This window comes from Melanotaenia boesemani, chromosome 22 (assembly GCF_017639745.1).
Source record: "Melanotaenia boesemani isolate fMelBoe1 chromosome 22, fMelBoe1.pri, whole genome shotgun sequence".
NCBI lineage: Eukaryota > Metazoa > Chordata > Actinopteri > Atheriniformes > Melanotaeniidae > Melanotaenia > Melanotaenia boesemani.
The window spans coordinates 8,278,471-8,292,550 of NC_055703.1; the positions used below are offsets into that span (position 1 = coordinate 8,278,471).

The following is a 14,080-nucleotide window of genomic DNA, read 5'->3' on the forward strand; positions in this document are numbered from 1 at the left end:
TCCCTTTGGCCTCATCTGCAGCTGCTGTTTGCTGCTGATTTAACCCCAGTGTTAATGAAGGAGGATGGTAAATCCACTGACGTGTTGAGAAGATACACACATATGGTGCTTGTAAAGATTTGCAGAAGAGATCATAAAAGCACAAAGAATACAAGTGAACTCACTTGGATGTGCAAATATAAAAAAGCATTTAATACAGGCTGAAAGAGAGAAAATCTTTCTAAAAGCAAAATATAATGATTTTTAAATAACCATTTAACTGTAAGAAATCCAATAGTTTATACAGCTATCGTCTTTTGTTTTAACCAGTAATGTGTTACTACCACAGTAAGGTGGGGTCAGTTTACTAAGCTGTTTGCCAACCACCTTGGTAGGCTCTGGTACAAAGTATTCGGTGCTGTGGTATTCGATGCTAATGAAGTACAAATTTTAGAAAAATGCAGAGCCAATAAAAACATTTAATTTTTTAATTTTTTTTTTAAAGAGATCCAGTTCAACCTCTCCAAAATAAAGCTATATCATATGTCTATCCAACACAAGGTCATCCACAAATAAGAAGTCAGTGGCCGCTTTGTCATTAGAGGAAGTTTGTTAGGCGTGAAGAGCACAGAGAAGATCACAACTCAAAAAGAATAACTAAAGACATGCTTCCCATCAGTTTTGTTGGAGGTGAAGAATTTCAATTTTTAATGGAATTTGATGAACCGGAATTTACACTCCCATGGGAATGTGCACATTTAACACTAATGCACAGAACTGTGGGATTGTTTTGCCATGTTGAGGAAGAAAGTGTTCTGTTTGCAGAGGTTCATTAGTGGGCATTGTTTTTCATCTTTGTCTTATTAAGAAAATCTAAAAAGCAGCCTGAAATGCTGCCCTCGGCTGCACCAGGAGCTCTCATGAACAGCACACAAAAGGAAATTAGCTAAAAGATTTTTATTTTACCCCATTTCCCAGCTTCAAGGCAGTGGAGATGATAAACACATCAAAGAGAATGGTGGGTCTTCTGCAGACACTTTTGCCAGGTGATGTGGTTTTGGCTAACATTAGCTTGGAAGGACAGTTGGGCTTTATGTGCAGAAGGAAAGATTTTGAGCAAACATGCGAGGTGATACACCTGAGGATTCATGTATCTGGATGACACAGAATTCACGTGTCTGGATGACACTTCCATTTGCAAATGAAGACTTTTTCATCAGTTTCTCTGACAAGATTGTGATTTACATGTGTCCGAGTGTTTTGATGCCATACATTCAGCCAAAACATTAGGGACTGTTTACTCTTTTCAGCCATTTTAGAGTGCAACTACCATTAGATTCATTAAGGTTTTTTGGTATTTGATATTGTTTATGTAATTAATTAATCTACTTTCCCATTTTTTTTAAATCTCCTTTTGCCTAAAACAAGATGTAACAAACTAATGATCAAATCCTGTATAATTAGACATTGGTGTTTATCTTTAAAAGGTAATGCATTTGATTTCAGAATCAAAATATCATAACACTTGATATTTAATTAACTTATACATTTTTACAATGATGGTGTAGTTGCAGCTGGTAGTTTGTAGACTCACTAGTCTTACAAGCATCCACTTATTAAATGCATGGACACACATTTAATTATTTGTAATTTATAATTTATGACAGGTGTATGAACCTACTCCAAATACAAGGTAAGGGTCAAATACAAGGGTCTGAGTAACTAATTAATACTAATTTAGCATCATCTTGTTGCTTCTTTTGTGATCTTATAACAAAAACGTTTCTCTGTGTTCTCTATCTCTAACATGTTTTAATATAGCTTGCTAGTAAGAAAACGTAGGTGTAGATGTAAACAGTAGTGGTAGTCGACCAACATGGTGGACAAAGCCCTAGTGATGCAGGCTGCACACTGTCAATGCTGTAGGTTAGCTCCCATTCAGTTAGCAAGTATTGAAAACCTTAAAGAACCATGGTTACAACATGGTCATACGCAACTGTTATGTCATTACGTATCCAACTGGAAATATACAGTTTTTCAGTAAAAACAAAGTCTGCTGCTTGAAAACTTGCAAAAGTTCTTTTCCTGGGTGCTAAACACTGGGGACTATATAGAAAAGTAAAAGCATGTGTACATGACAATGCTAGCAACATGGTGTTAGCCAACAATAAACACCTTCTGAGAATGGGGTAGGTAAGATAACAGCTAATAAACAGTGATTCTGAATAGCGATTTATATTTTCTAAGGATGTGTGTTAACTTTTGCAAAAAAAAAAAAAAAATAGTACAAACAGGTACAAAGACTACTGAATTTTGCTTTTAATTTTCAGAGTATGAAAATATGACACTTCAAAACAAACATAACAGCACCATATCCTTTTAGACACCATGTCCCAGAGAGTGGGTGGGGCCATCTTCTCCTAAGTTGGATGAAATGATGGCTTAATGTCAACAAATAACATAATGGAGAAAAGCCTGTCTGGGCAGGCAACCTCAGCTTTGCCACATGATACACTATTCACTGCGACAGTCCCTTGAAATTCACACACACACAGTGAGGCGTCCCATTCAATCTGTCACATTACCTCAACCATGAACTCACTGCTGAGGCTGTTGCTTCCCGGCCCCAAATAAAAACCTCTGCCTCCATGGTTACAACCTACACATCCTTCAGGGTCACATGCAATGACAATTTAAATCTCACTTCTTTATCTTACTTTTTGTTATGTCTTAAATTTACCATAACTTAGTAATTAATCTATTTATTGGTTCATCTGATCTTAGTTCAGTATCATTGCTTTTGAACACTTAGCTGTCAATCCTCCATCATGCTGCTTTACTTTTTTGAAAGCGATTTTCAGTTAATACCGACGTCCTTTGGACATTTTATGTGCTTCTTCTTTAATTTAGGAACCACTTTTTGGTATAAATTTAAGAAACTTTTAAATAGGAAGTGTGTGCTCTTTAAACAACAACAATGCATTTAGCTAAAATAGCTCAAATGTGGTTTTAGATTAGCTGGGTATAAATATATTAGAAAATCTGATGATTTTACAAATTACTTTGTGATCTACAACAAATAGGAAATTAGATTAGGCCAGAGCTGTATGATGAGGTGAGGTAATCTTGACATGGTGTGTTTAATTTCCTGTAGAAAGCTGGTATGACATTGTCTCAGAAGCAACACAGTGAGTGTAAACCAATGCAGTCCTGACCAGTCAGTCTGAAATAAGGAGCAAACTTGGTGTCTAATTGATTTTCACACAGATTTAAGATTTTAAACTATGATTTAGGAATAAAGAACATGGCTGAAATATTCAATTACCCAATCACTATGTCCTCATCCCTCAGATTAAGCCATCGATAAAATCCCTCTTGTCATCATATCACTGTCCATTAGGGCTGGGTTATATTCCAAAATATAATATAAAAAAAATATTTTCTATACTAATTTATCTTGATCAGGATATAGTGTTTGTTAAAGGTGCACTATTGAACTTTGGAAGATTTTCATACTTTGGAGCCCTCAAATGAACGCAAATTCAGTATCCATCTTCCACCCTGTGTCTCTTCCCTGAGCTCTCTTCTGCCAGTAAAAGTTAGTCCAATCTTAACAATGTTGTCTTATCTCTTGCTTTATCCCTATCACTCTTTCTTTTCCTTGCTTCCTTTCATAATGTCATCTTTTTTTTTCTTTCTTTTTTTGTTTTTTTTAATCAGCAATATGCACATTAAAAATGTGTCGATATCCAGTTGCTGGCGTATTATGCAGGGCCATAGAGTAAAGTGCAGATGTCAGATGATACCCTTGGTTTTGAAAAAAAAAAAGAATAAAAACTGTTGTGAGGTGCAGTTTCTCAGCATTGGGTTGCTGCAGCTTCAGAAATATGTACAATGAGAAACATAGAATTTTGTTGTGTTGCTTTAACAGTCAAAGTCAAAAATATGCCAATGACAACTGCAAAAGGCATTATGTTGTATCATCATGTAGCATAAATGATGAGACAATAAAGTGTATTGTTTTTTCACATTTTATAAGATGTGGATTGGGGGCAGCTGAAACTTTTGAGTGGAGATTTGGACATTATGTGAGAGCATAAACTTGCACACACCAATTGTTTGCCAGTGTCACAGTTTAGCCTATAGGAGGGGGGGTGAGGATGAAAGGTGAAGGCATTCCATTAAAGTCTGTGGTTTACACACATCCATCACCATTTCGCTCTTTACACGGCATAAAAAAATGTCAAATAATTAAAAGGACATGGTGACATTTGCATTTGTTGTAGAAGGGGAAACAAGCACAGCCTGCAACACACTGTGACTAACCCAAAGCTGATGATGACTATGTTCTTCTAAAATGCCAAATATGTGCCTCTTTCCCCCTCCTCCTCTCATGTCATTCTCTTGATCTCCATTCATTCACAGTTTTATATTGTTTCTGTTACCCATCTTCTTGTGTTCACTTCACCTGCACCTTTCTTCTGAACTCTGTCACTTCCCTCCCCACTTTTTAAACTCACAGACCGTTTCCACCTTCTGCTCGCAACACATCATCATCAGCTCCTGTTCTCTCAATGGAGATGACACTGCATGTCCCGGCCGCCCCCACAGCCTAACACAAGTCGTCGTCTGCAGCTCTAGTGCCGCCACGGGTGCCAGCGATGCCCAAAGGAGGGCCTTATAGAGTCGGAGCTGAAATAATGGAAAGGGGGGTTGGGGGCTGCATGGCAGAGCAAAATATCAGGCTGACCAGCGAATGAAGCAAGCAGCCGCCCGCTGGCCCATTGGTCACATGGTGTGCTGCAACCCACGTTACAAAACACGAGCGTGGGTGGGACAAGTGTGTCTGTGTTGTGTACGGATGACATCTCATGTAGCCTTAAGGCGCACACGAGTGCAGTGAGGACTAAGCAAGAGAAAAGGTTGTAATGGCAGCATGCAGCATCTCTTTGTTGTCAGACTGAACAAAGAGAAGAGGCCTTTGTTCAATGTTGCAACACATGCCTCTATCATCTAATTCATCACTTATTTATTTAATTTTTAAATCTCATGATCAGAGACCTGGTAATATAATTTTTGCTTCAGCTGCACTGTTAAGTCCCCTGGCCAGACATTGCACATAGGCACACAGAAATACTGACATTTTTTTTTAACAGTAGGCAAACTCAACAGAATCAATCCCTCATTAAACTGGAATAGTGAATGCAAAGGAAAGGCTGGTTGGAAGTAGGATGGAAAAAAAATACTGTGTGGGGGAGAAAGACAGAAGCAGACACACAGGAAGAACGCGTTGGTGAAAACACGCATGCAAATGAACGCCTACTGTACAGTGAAATACACAACGTGGGCCTAACGACACGATCAAACAGATATAGCAAATGAAAGAAGGCATGAGGGTGAGATCACAAGGCCCGTTCTGAGCAATTTGCATGGTTCTGGGTAGCAGCCAGCATCATACCAGCTTAATGGAACAACATATGATAAACAGTCCAAGATCAAACAACACTACCACAACTCAACCCTGCTGTGATTCACCTCCACTCAACACTCTCACTCGACAGCCAGCTCATGCTGAGTCACACTTGTTCTGTTAATATTGGAAACACAAGACAGATACGACTGCCTTTGGATTTGCAGGAACAGTTAGCGACAAGCTAATGGAACACAGTATTGAGCAGCTAAAGAGGCAGATTTTATTTATTTATTTTCCTCTGGAAGTTGTGGAAACCAAAACATAGCTAGAAGGAGAAGGAGAGGGAATGTTATTATGCAGTGCATGTATGAGGATGCATAGGGCAAAACTCCAAATTAATGCTAACAGCTGTATATGTAAACAGACAATTGCTGCTAAATTAGAAATTGTAGCTTAATGCTGAGTTCTTCCCACAGGTGGCCACAATTATAAATAACAGCTTTTTTGCTGCCAGATATGGCAGAAGATGTATTTTTATTGCTCTATAATTGCATACATTAGAGCAGGATTGCCCAAGTCCGGTCCTCAAGAGCTACTATCCTGCAACTTTTAGATGCATCCCTTCTTGTTACCATGCCTCTGCAGATGTGGATGACGTGGACATGAGGGAATTCAGCCATTTGATTCAGGTGTGTTGGAGGAGGAATGCATCTAAAAGTTGCAGGATAGTAGATCTCCAGGACCGGATTTGGGCACCGCTGCATTAAAGTCTGGGAGAGGAAAAGATCAATGCAGCTCTTGTGTGAGATCACTTTGTGGATCAGTAAACAGAGGAGCCGCCAAATTACTTCTCCAAACAACTTAAATTAATCATTTGGAATTAACTAAGGCACCAGAGGGTGAATTCAAATATAAACAATTAGGCCTGACTTGTAGAGCAGAATTTATACAATTCAGTTTAACTGCAAAGCAAAGGCAGGAACATGTTTTCGTTTTGCTGAAAGACCCCTATAAAACATGTGTAGTTGTCAAACTCCCTCTGCACTTCTGATCTAAGTGTTCATTTATGTTTCATGCCTTGTTCAGGACAGACAACAAAAACCATCACGACCTGAAAACCAACAAATCCTACCATGCTGCAAAAGGAACAACAGAAACAGAGATTTTTCATGAAACACAACCTCATCAGTGTGAATGTTGTGCAGATTTGGATTATTTTTCCACACTGAAAATGTTTTTGCTTATAATTCTTTGATGATGAGTTTGCTGCCCCCTAAAGAGAATCATATTGTTAAGAAAAAGTGGAGACTACAAGCACAGATTTGGCTAGGCCATTGCAGGAAACACTTGTTCAATGTTGGAGGATGGATGAGGCTAATAGAGGGACAGCAGCCCGAGGCGCTCAGTCAACAGCAATAACAATACACACAGCTAGTCTCTGTGCATCTGTGTGTAGGCTTGCATGTTTGTCAGCTACCTGTCACATTTTCCAGAAGTTACACACACTTTAACAGGCTTGTGATAAAACTGAGAAGAATGTGATGGGAGAAAAAACAATAGGGAGGAGTGAAGGGAATAAGAGTGTGTGTGAGTCCCTTTAATGCCCCAAAAATTAAATATAAACATTTGTTCTGTTGGCCAAGTTAAAAGAAGATAAAGAAAGTAGATATAAAATTTTTAGGGTTGATTATATGATTATACGTTGTTAATGCCATTGGTTTCACCTGGCAGTGTTGCAGCTGCCCGGTTTCTTTATGCTGGTATGATGCACCAAATAACTGCCTTGCCATTTTTATAACTTGGTCTGCATTTAGAAAACATCTACACTGCAGTTTTCATACAATCATGTAAGTTGGATTAATCTTATGATGTCACCAAAACTGGTTCTAATCTCACAAGTATGCAGATTTTAATAAGTTACAGAAAAAAACATAAAATGAAATACAAACAAACTTACCATAAATTATTAACCCTAGCAAGAAAATAGCTTTAATTTAAACAGTAATTTAAAATCATAGATAATATATAGTGTTGCACAAACGACATTTCCAGAATAACAGGAAACAGGTGCAGTCATTTACTAAAACATGTGAAAACATCTATGAATTTACAGTATATAAGGAAAAAAAAAAGACTTAATTCCAATCAGCTTAAAAATTGGTCATTTGCTATGAATGCCTTTATTTTTAGGGTTCTAGTGGCCTTTATTTGACAGTAACTAGATGGGAAAGGGGTCAGAAAGATAGAGTTGGGGAAACATGTGGCAAAGGGCCACAGGCTGGGATCCAAACTTGGACTGGTTGTACCAGCGTCAAAGAAATATAACCTACTTATATAAGGTAGTCAGTCAACCAGTTGAGCTAAATATCACTCCAGTGATTAACTTCAAGACATTTTGAGTCCTTTTAGACAGGTTTTATTTTAATTTCTTTGAATAGTCTTCAGGAATAGTTCTCCAGGATTCTTTATGGACATTTCCAAAGGTGTTTTTGGATGTTGTCTGCTCTGTTAAATTATCTGTCAAAACGATTCCACACTGATTCAGTAATGTTGAAAACCAGGCTCTGAGGAGGATTCTTCACTCCATCACACCTGTTGCTGCTCATTTTTAGTCCAGGTCTGGTGTCATTTGACACACCTCAGATTTTTCTCCCTGTTTTCCCTCCTGCGGGCTGGTACACACATAGAGATTATTGGGCTGTTTTTGTCCCGATGTTGCCCCTTCCTGACCAAGGACAGCAAACACCTGATTATCTTATGTATTATAAGTTTTTCCTATAAAATTCTCATTTAATCTGGGGTGTGTTACGAGCGAATTAGTCCCAGCAATCGGCTCTGAAATGGGTCATGGCCGACAATTGGAAGTATTGAACATGTTCGACATTTTTGACCAAAAATCTTCACGTGTGTAGAAAGCCGATGACTCCTGAGTTGTGACTGTGTAGATTGTAATGTGGAATGGAATGTAGCCAATCAGAGAGCGAGCTGACTGGGGGGTAAGGAAGGATATAAAGTCTGTGTTCATGCTGCTTCCAGTCTGTTGTTTTTTAACAGTTCTGGATTTTTCTGTTAACAATAGTCGCAAGACCACCATCATTCCCTCGTCTTGTATATCCTCTTTCATGCTGGGTGTTGTGTTTTACTGTTGTTGCTATGGTTCTTCTTCTTTGTTTTCCGGTTGTTGCTATGTTTTTTCTTCTTCGTTTTTGTTAGATCATGTTTGATCATGCAAGATTTCTGGCTCAGGGGACTAGATCGTAGATCGGTTGTGGGACAGAATCGTTACGTGTGTGTTGTTCTGTGATAAGATTATTGGACCACACCACACACAGTATGATCAGCACTGTTAAATGCCTGACTTTTTATCTTCACATGTGAGGTCTCAGATAAAAAATCTCATAAGATTAAAAAAATCTTTATGTGTGTACCTAGCCTTAAAAATGGCTTCTTGACAGCCACCCTTCCATGGAGACCAGTACTGATGATGCTTCAGTGAACAGTATATTACAGTGGTCCTGAAGTGTCACAGCAATACAAAAGCCACAACGCTACACAATTAATAGCAACACAAATGCAAAAGCTGCAATAGAAATTACGTCTCTTTTTTTTTTTTTTTTAATTTACACCACATGTAATAGATGAGTAAGAGTAAGTAAGATATTTAAAACAAACAAACAAACAAACAAACAAAAAAGCTCAAGAAATGAGTAAAACACTAATGGTAAATAATTTTTATTAATGTAATGTGTAAATTAAGAGTTATGGCCTATTTGAGGTAGTGGGTCCATACCACCGGGCAGAGTTTTCACTCCATTTAAACCAGGTGATCCAACAGCTGGTTCGGAGAGAACGGTCCTTATGAATGGCCCCGTAGTATTTGGATCAACTGAAGGTCCACATGTATCGTCAAGGTTCTGTAGTCAGGTGCTGGATTTCCCCCCCCCCTTTTTATTAAGGACATCACTTTAGATACTTTTCACTTGCTTTAGTGGGTTTTTCGTGTCTGTCCCTTCTGGAATAATCTTGTTAAAAAAATACCATATCTTCTTGGTAAAATTGTTTTCTTTTTTCGATAGAGCTAAAAAGGAACAAATCATGTGTCCTTGTGATAGACTGCAGTAACAGTATCTTAAAATACAATTGACACTTTGGGCTTCTTATGTGTAAACAAACTAACTAGTTCTTCTTTTGAGTTAAATGCATTTTTTTCCTGTTCAGTGTGACAAAAAAAAAAAAACAACAAAAAACAAACAATAAAAAAAAGCACAAATTTCCCTGAATTTTCACTAAAATGAGTGAAACAGCATCAGATTTTCAAAATTAACCTTCAAAAAGCCTGCAGAGCTATTGCTCTAAACCACTTTACATATAATTAAAAATAAATCTGGCTTTTCATAAAAGAAAATAAAGAAAAATAAATTAGGGATGGCTTAAGACCTTTGCACAGTACTGTAAAAATGTTAGTATTTTTTTATTTTTTTTTAACAGCACCTAAGTGCCACCAGCACTCTCTTTATTATCATCAGTTGGTGGAGAGTAAGTAATGGCAAGCAAGACATAAATAACCACACACTTTATATTTTTTGGGCTCTGCTCACTAGCACAAAGTGCCAGTGAATATATTAGAAATGTCCCAAAACAACTACACTTTCTCCCCATTTCATCATAAGCAAATATTTCTTCCAGATTGGTGCCTGTCGGGAGGCATTTTAGCTGCACCCTCAAGCTGATGCTGCAAATTACATGTGACAGAAGCAATTTTAGGATGCTTTCTCACACACAAGTGTTATGAATTAGATTAAGCAGGGGAATATTGAAAGTCTGATGCTTCCTTTGCCAACTCAGCAGCTTTAATTGATAATGCAATTGGACTTTTCTCTCATTCTTTCGTCCCTTTCAGTAAAAGTGTGCTGATTATTGTTTTAGTATATTTCAAAGACAGCCGTTCTGATTAAGCAAACAGCAGGAGAGCAGATGCATGACATGACAGCTGAAGCCTGTTAGCATATATAGCATCAACAGTGGAAAGGTTACCAAACATTCAACACAAGCAATGATGCACCTGCTCTAGATTTATATCCATCTGAGCTTCTCCTACCTCTCTGAGGCAGCCCATGAAATTGTTGCTAACTGGAGATCCTGGCAGGTCAGCAGTGCTGGGGCTCCCACCCACATAGAAGAAATCATCAGAGCCCAGCATGGTGTAGTCTTCCTGGGTGTAGCCAGTGGTTGTTAGGATCCCATCGACGGAGATTGTCACCTGTTGGAGGGTAACACATAGCCAAAGCCAAGCCATTACACTCTGGAATTTGATTCTGTTCTGTGTATAAAACAAACTTCCCTCCTTGGTCTGCATTCGAAGTAAGCTTTCCAAACTTTTCTTTAGATTCCACAATGTAGTTTTTTTTCTTTTTACCTTGTTTTTCTTTTTACTGAATCATTTGGTACCTTGAAGCGATTGTTTTGGACCAGACAGTGTTTAGATCTTGTTAATGAATTTGTTTCGCCAAAAGATTCACAGGACAGGTAAAGAAAATATGGCAGAGGCATATTTTCTTTATCTTTGATGGGGGTAAGAGAATGGATCCTAGGTTTGGTTCTAAAACTTCAGGTTGGGGGGAGGGTTAGTACAATGTTCAAACCAAGGACAAATTGATTCCACTTGTCTTAGGTTCGGGACTTATCTATTACTGCAGACACACATATACAGTACATGTACGTGGACGCACGCAAACACACACTCCTTGCACGCACGGTCGTAGTCGCGCACTCTCAATCTTACACTCTCTCCTCTCTTACAGAAATCTACATCCAGATACATATATATATATATATTTCTACGCACATGCAAAACAAAGGGAGGCTTTTCACATCACATCAATGTGCAAACGAGGGCATTACTGTTAGAAGGCAAATTAAACAAACTTAGCTGGACGTGTAAGGGAGTAAGTGGATCAATGGTGCCATACAGACCAGGAACATGCAACACACAGTAAAAAGGTTCATGCACAATCAAAACCAGAGCCCATATTCAAACATCTTCTAAAGATTGCTGATGCTGATCTCTGATCAGGTTTAGCTCAGGTGTCATGGTTATATATCGTCACTGTCACTCGACCAGACCCACAATCCTAAATCAGCACGCTTATTCTTGGAAATGTTCTGCATATGGGCTCGGTGGGAGGGGGGTTCCCAAGGTTAGCAAAACATACAAACACCACCGTCGCCAGCATGCTACAAGAATACACAAAGGGAGGGCAAAGTGGGTGATGGGTGGAAGGTGAGTCTATGAATTAGAGTGTTAGTGGTTATTCTGGGCGGCAGGGCTGAGGTTTTATGAGTTTGGGATGTTCAATGAAGTGTGGGCATGCCATGCGCCATAGTGAGTTGGAAACAACTGTCAGAGCTCCCGCAATAAAGGTTAAGGGTTGCCACTTTTTAAAGTAGATTCTCCTTTTTAGGGCTCGGTGTTGAGGTCACCATCTTAGGGATTGTGGTAAGCTTCTGTCAGTTCTGGACGACAGTCCTCACAAAAAATGGGGACTTTTGTGTGGAAAAAAATAAAATAAAAAAAGTAAGCTGCCCTGACAAAAGGCAGAGAAGTCAATTTTTTTCTTTTTATTTCTTGGAAATCTGCAGTAATGTGGAGGAAACAAAGAGAGAGAGAAAAAAAAGTAAAAGCCAAAGTGAAAAGAACAGGATGGGGGGGTTGTGGGGTAAAGAAGGAGGTCGTTGGCAGGTCAGGGAGGAAATTGAGAAGAAGCGAAGAAAGAATTGCCTGGTAATACAAACCCATCTCCTCATTTTTTGATAAGAGTGTCTAGGATGGAACTCAAAGAGAACGTATAAAAGAAGAGAGGGGGAGGGGACACACGGCAAACCCAAAAAAAAGACAATAAGAATGATATCTACCAGACAATGTAGTTTGTTTACCATAGCGTGTCCAATGCCTGATTGCTTTCCAGAAAAAGGGGAAGAAAGGAAATCAACAGAATAGTGAACAAAAAAGGTTGTTAATAAGGATGGACAGAAAACAAAAAAACAAAAGCAATGATGAAGAATTAGGATGTTAGTTAGTTAGTACATTAGTTGGTTAGATATTGGTTAGTAATAAAGAAATGACTTATATCATGGATGAGTTAGTGTAGTGGTGAAGAAACACTACGTGATTTGTCAGTAATAAAGCACCATCCAAAGCATGTTTTCTAGATCAAAGTCCTGCAAACAATATGTGAAGAAGTTCTTGAGATGAGGGACTTCTAGAAAAAAATGTGCATAGGATGGACTGAATTCTCACAAAACCTGCAGTGTTTTCCCACCTTTAGCCTAAAAATGTTTGCCTTTTGAAGAAGAAAGAAAATGACAGTGACAGAAAGACAGATCTGTAGAGAGAAAGAAGAAAGCAGGCAAGCAGCCCTTGGCCCTTAGCTTATAACCTCTTTATACTATACATCATCCTTTTGGGAATTTCTGCTACAGCTACTTACTAACCTGGTGGGACAAAGGCTTACTGTCAGGGAGGGGTCAGAAAATGAGCACTTACTTGTTGTGCCACTCTGACAAGAACACTAAATGCCGTCTCACCTGACAAAATAAAGGTTGACCGAAACAACAAAGTCTTTTAGCTAGCATTACCTCCATGCACCATTGGATCGTATTTACTGTCTTTGCACAGACTGATTCATATTAGCTCCACTGAACCATAATGTGCACGCTAAATCTAAGTAACAGCAGGAAAATATCGAACAATCTATAAAGTAAAAAAGTGCTCAAGGAGGGCTCAAAGACAAACACTGTCTGCTTGGCTCTAAAGTAAAAGCAAGTACCACAGCAACAGCGTCTCATATTGTCACTCTGGAAGGACGATCATTCAGCTGTTTTCCTATGTAGGAAATGTCACAGCAGAACATCCTGGCTTTGTAAAACCTTCATTCAAGCGCACTGTATCCAAATTATTATGCTGGTTTTCCTCATTTCTCCTAAATAATCCATGTGAATGACAGTGAATACAATTCTTTCATCATTAAAAATTATATGAGGTAATATATAATCTGGATTTTATTTAACACAGCTACCAATCATAAAACAACCTTTTATTTTTGCCCAACACTCGAAATGCTGGGCTCCAAATTACTATTAGTTTAAAAACATTAAATACGTTGTGAAGAACAGAAAAATACACATGTCATCTTTTGCATTATATATGAGGTTATTTTTCAGAAAAAAAAGAAAAAAAAAACTAATTTAAAACTTTTTACAGATCAAGTTCCAAGTTAACATGGGAACCCTTATCTCTTATCACCTTAACAACTCTCTAATCTATTGAACAGCGCGGATCATGGATAAGTCCATGGATAGTTTCAGCCTGGATCTCACTGAGGAGACCAGAATTGCCTCTAAAAGTTGCTGTGTAAAAGGTATACTGTCCCCCCCTTCAAAGATCATGCTTTAAATGATGCTCAACAGGTTCTGAATAGGGTTGTGGTCAGTGGATGATGGTGGCCACACCCAAGTTTTTCTGCCTTTTTACCCATAGCACCCAAAGATTCAAAGGTACTGTGTCTTTTGCAGGACGGGATGATGCATCATCTCTAATGCAGAAGTGACAGTTCTTCATTTTAAACCACAGCAGGAAATGGTCAGTTAGAAACTACAACCTAAAGGGGGGTACTAGCTCACTCCCTATTA

The 14,080-nt window shown here is 38.5% G+C and overlaps 1 protein-coding gene across 1 annotated transcript in view; it reads right to left on the bottom strand.

Annotated features, from left to right (window-relative positions):
- LOC121634219 (neurexin-3b-like) overlaps positions 1-14,080 on the bottom strand; it is a 102,314-nt gene that overhangs the window by 8,302 nt on the left and 79,932 nt on the right. The window contains exons 7-8 of the mRNA XM_041976731.1: positions 12,305-12,349; positions 10,491-10,652 (exon numbers count right to left, since the gene is read on the bottom strand). Of these exons, the coding sequence (XP_041832665.1) occupies positions 10,491-10,652; positions 12,305-12,349 (207 nt within the window). The remainder of the gene's footprint in view (positions 1-10,490; positions 10,653-12,304; positions 12,350-14,080) is intronic.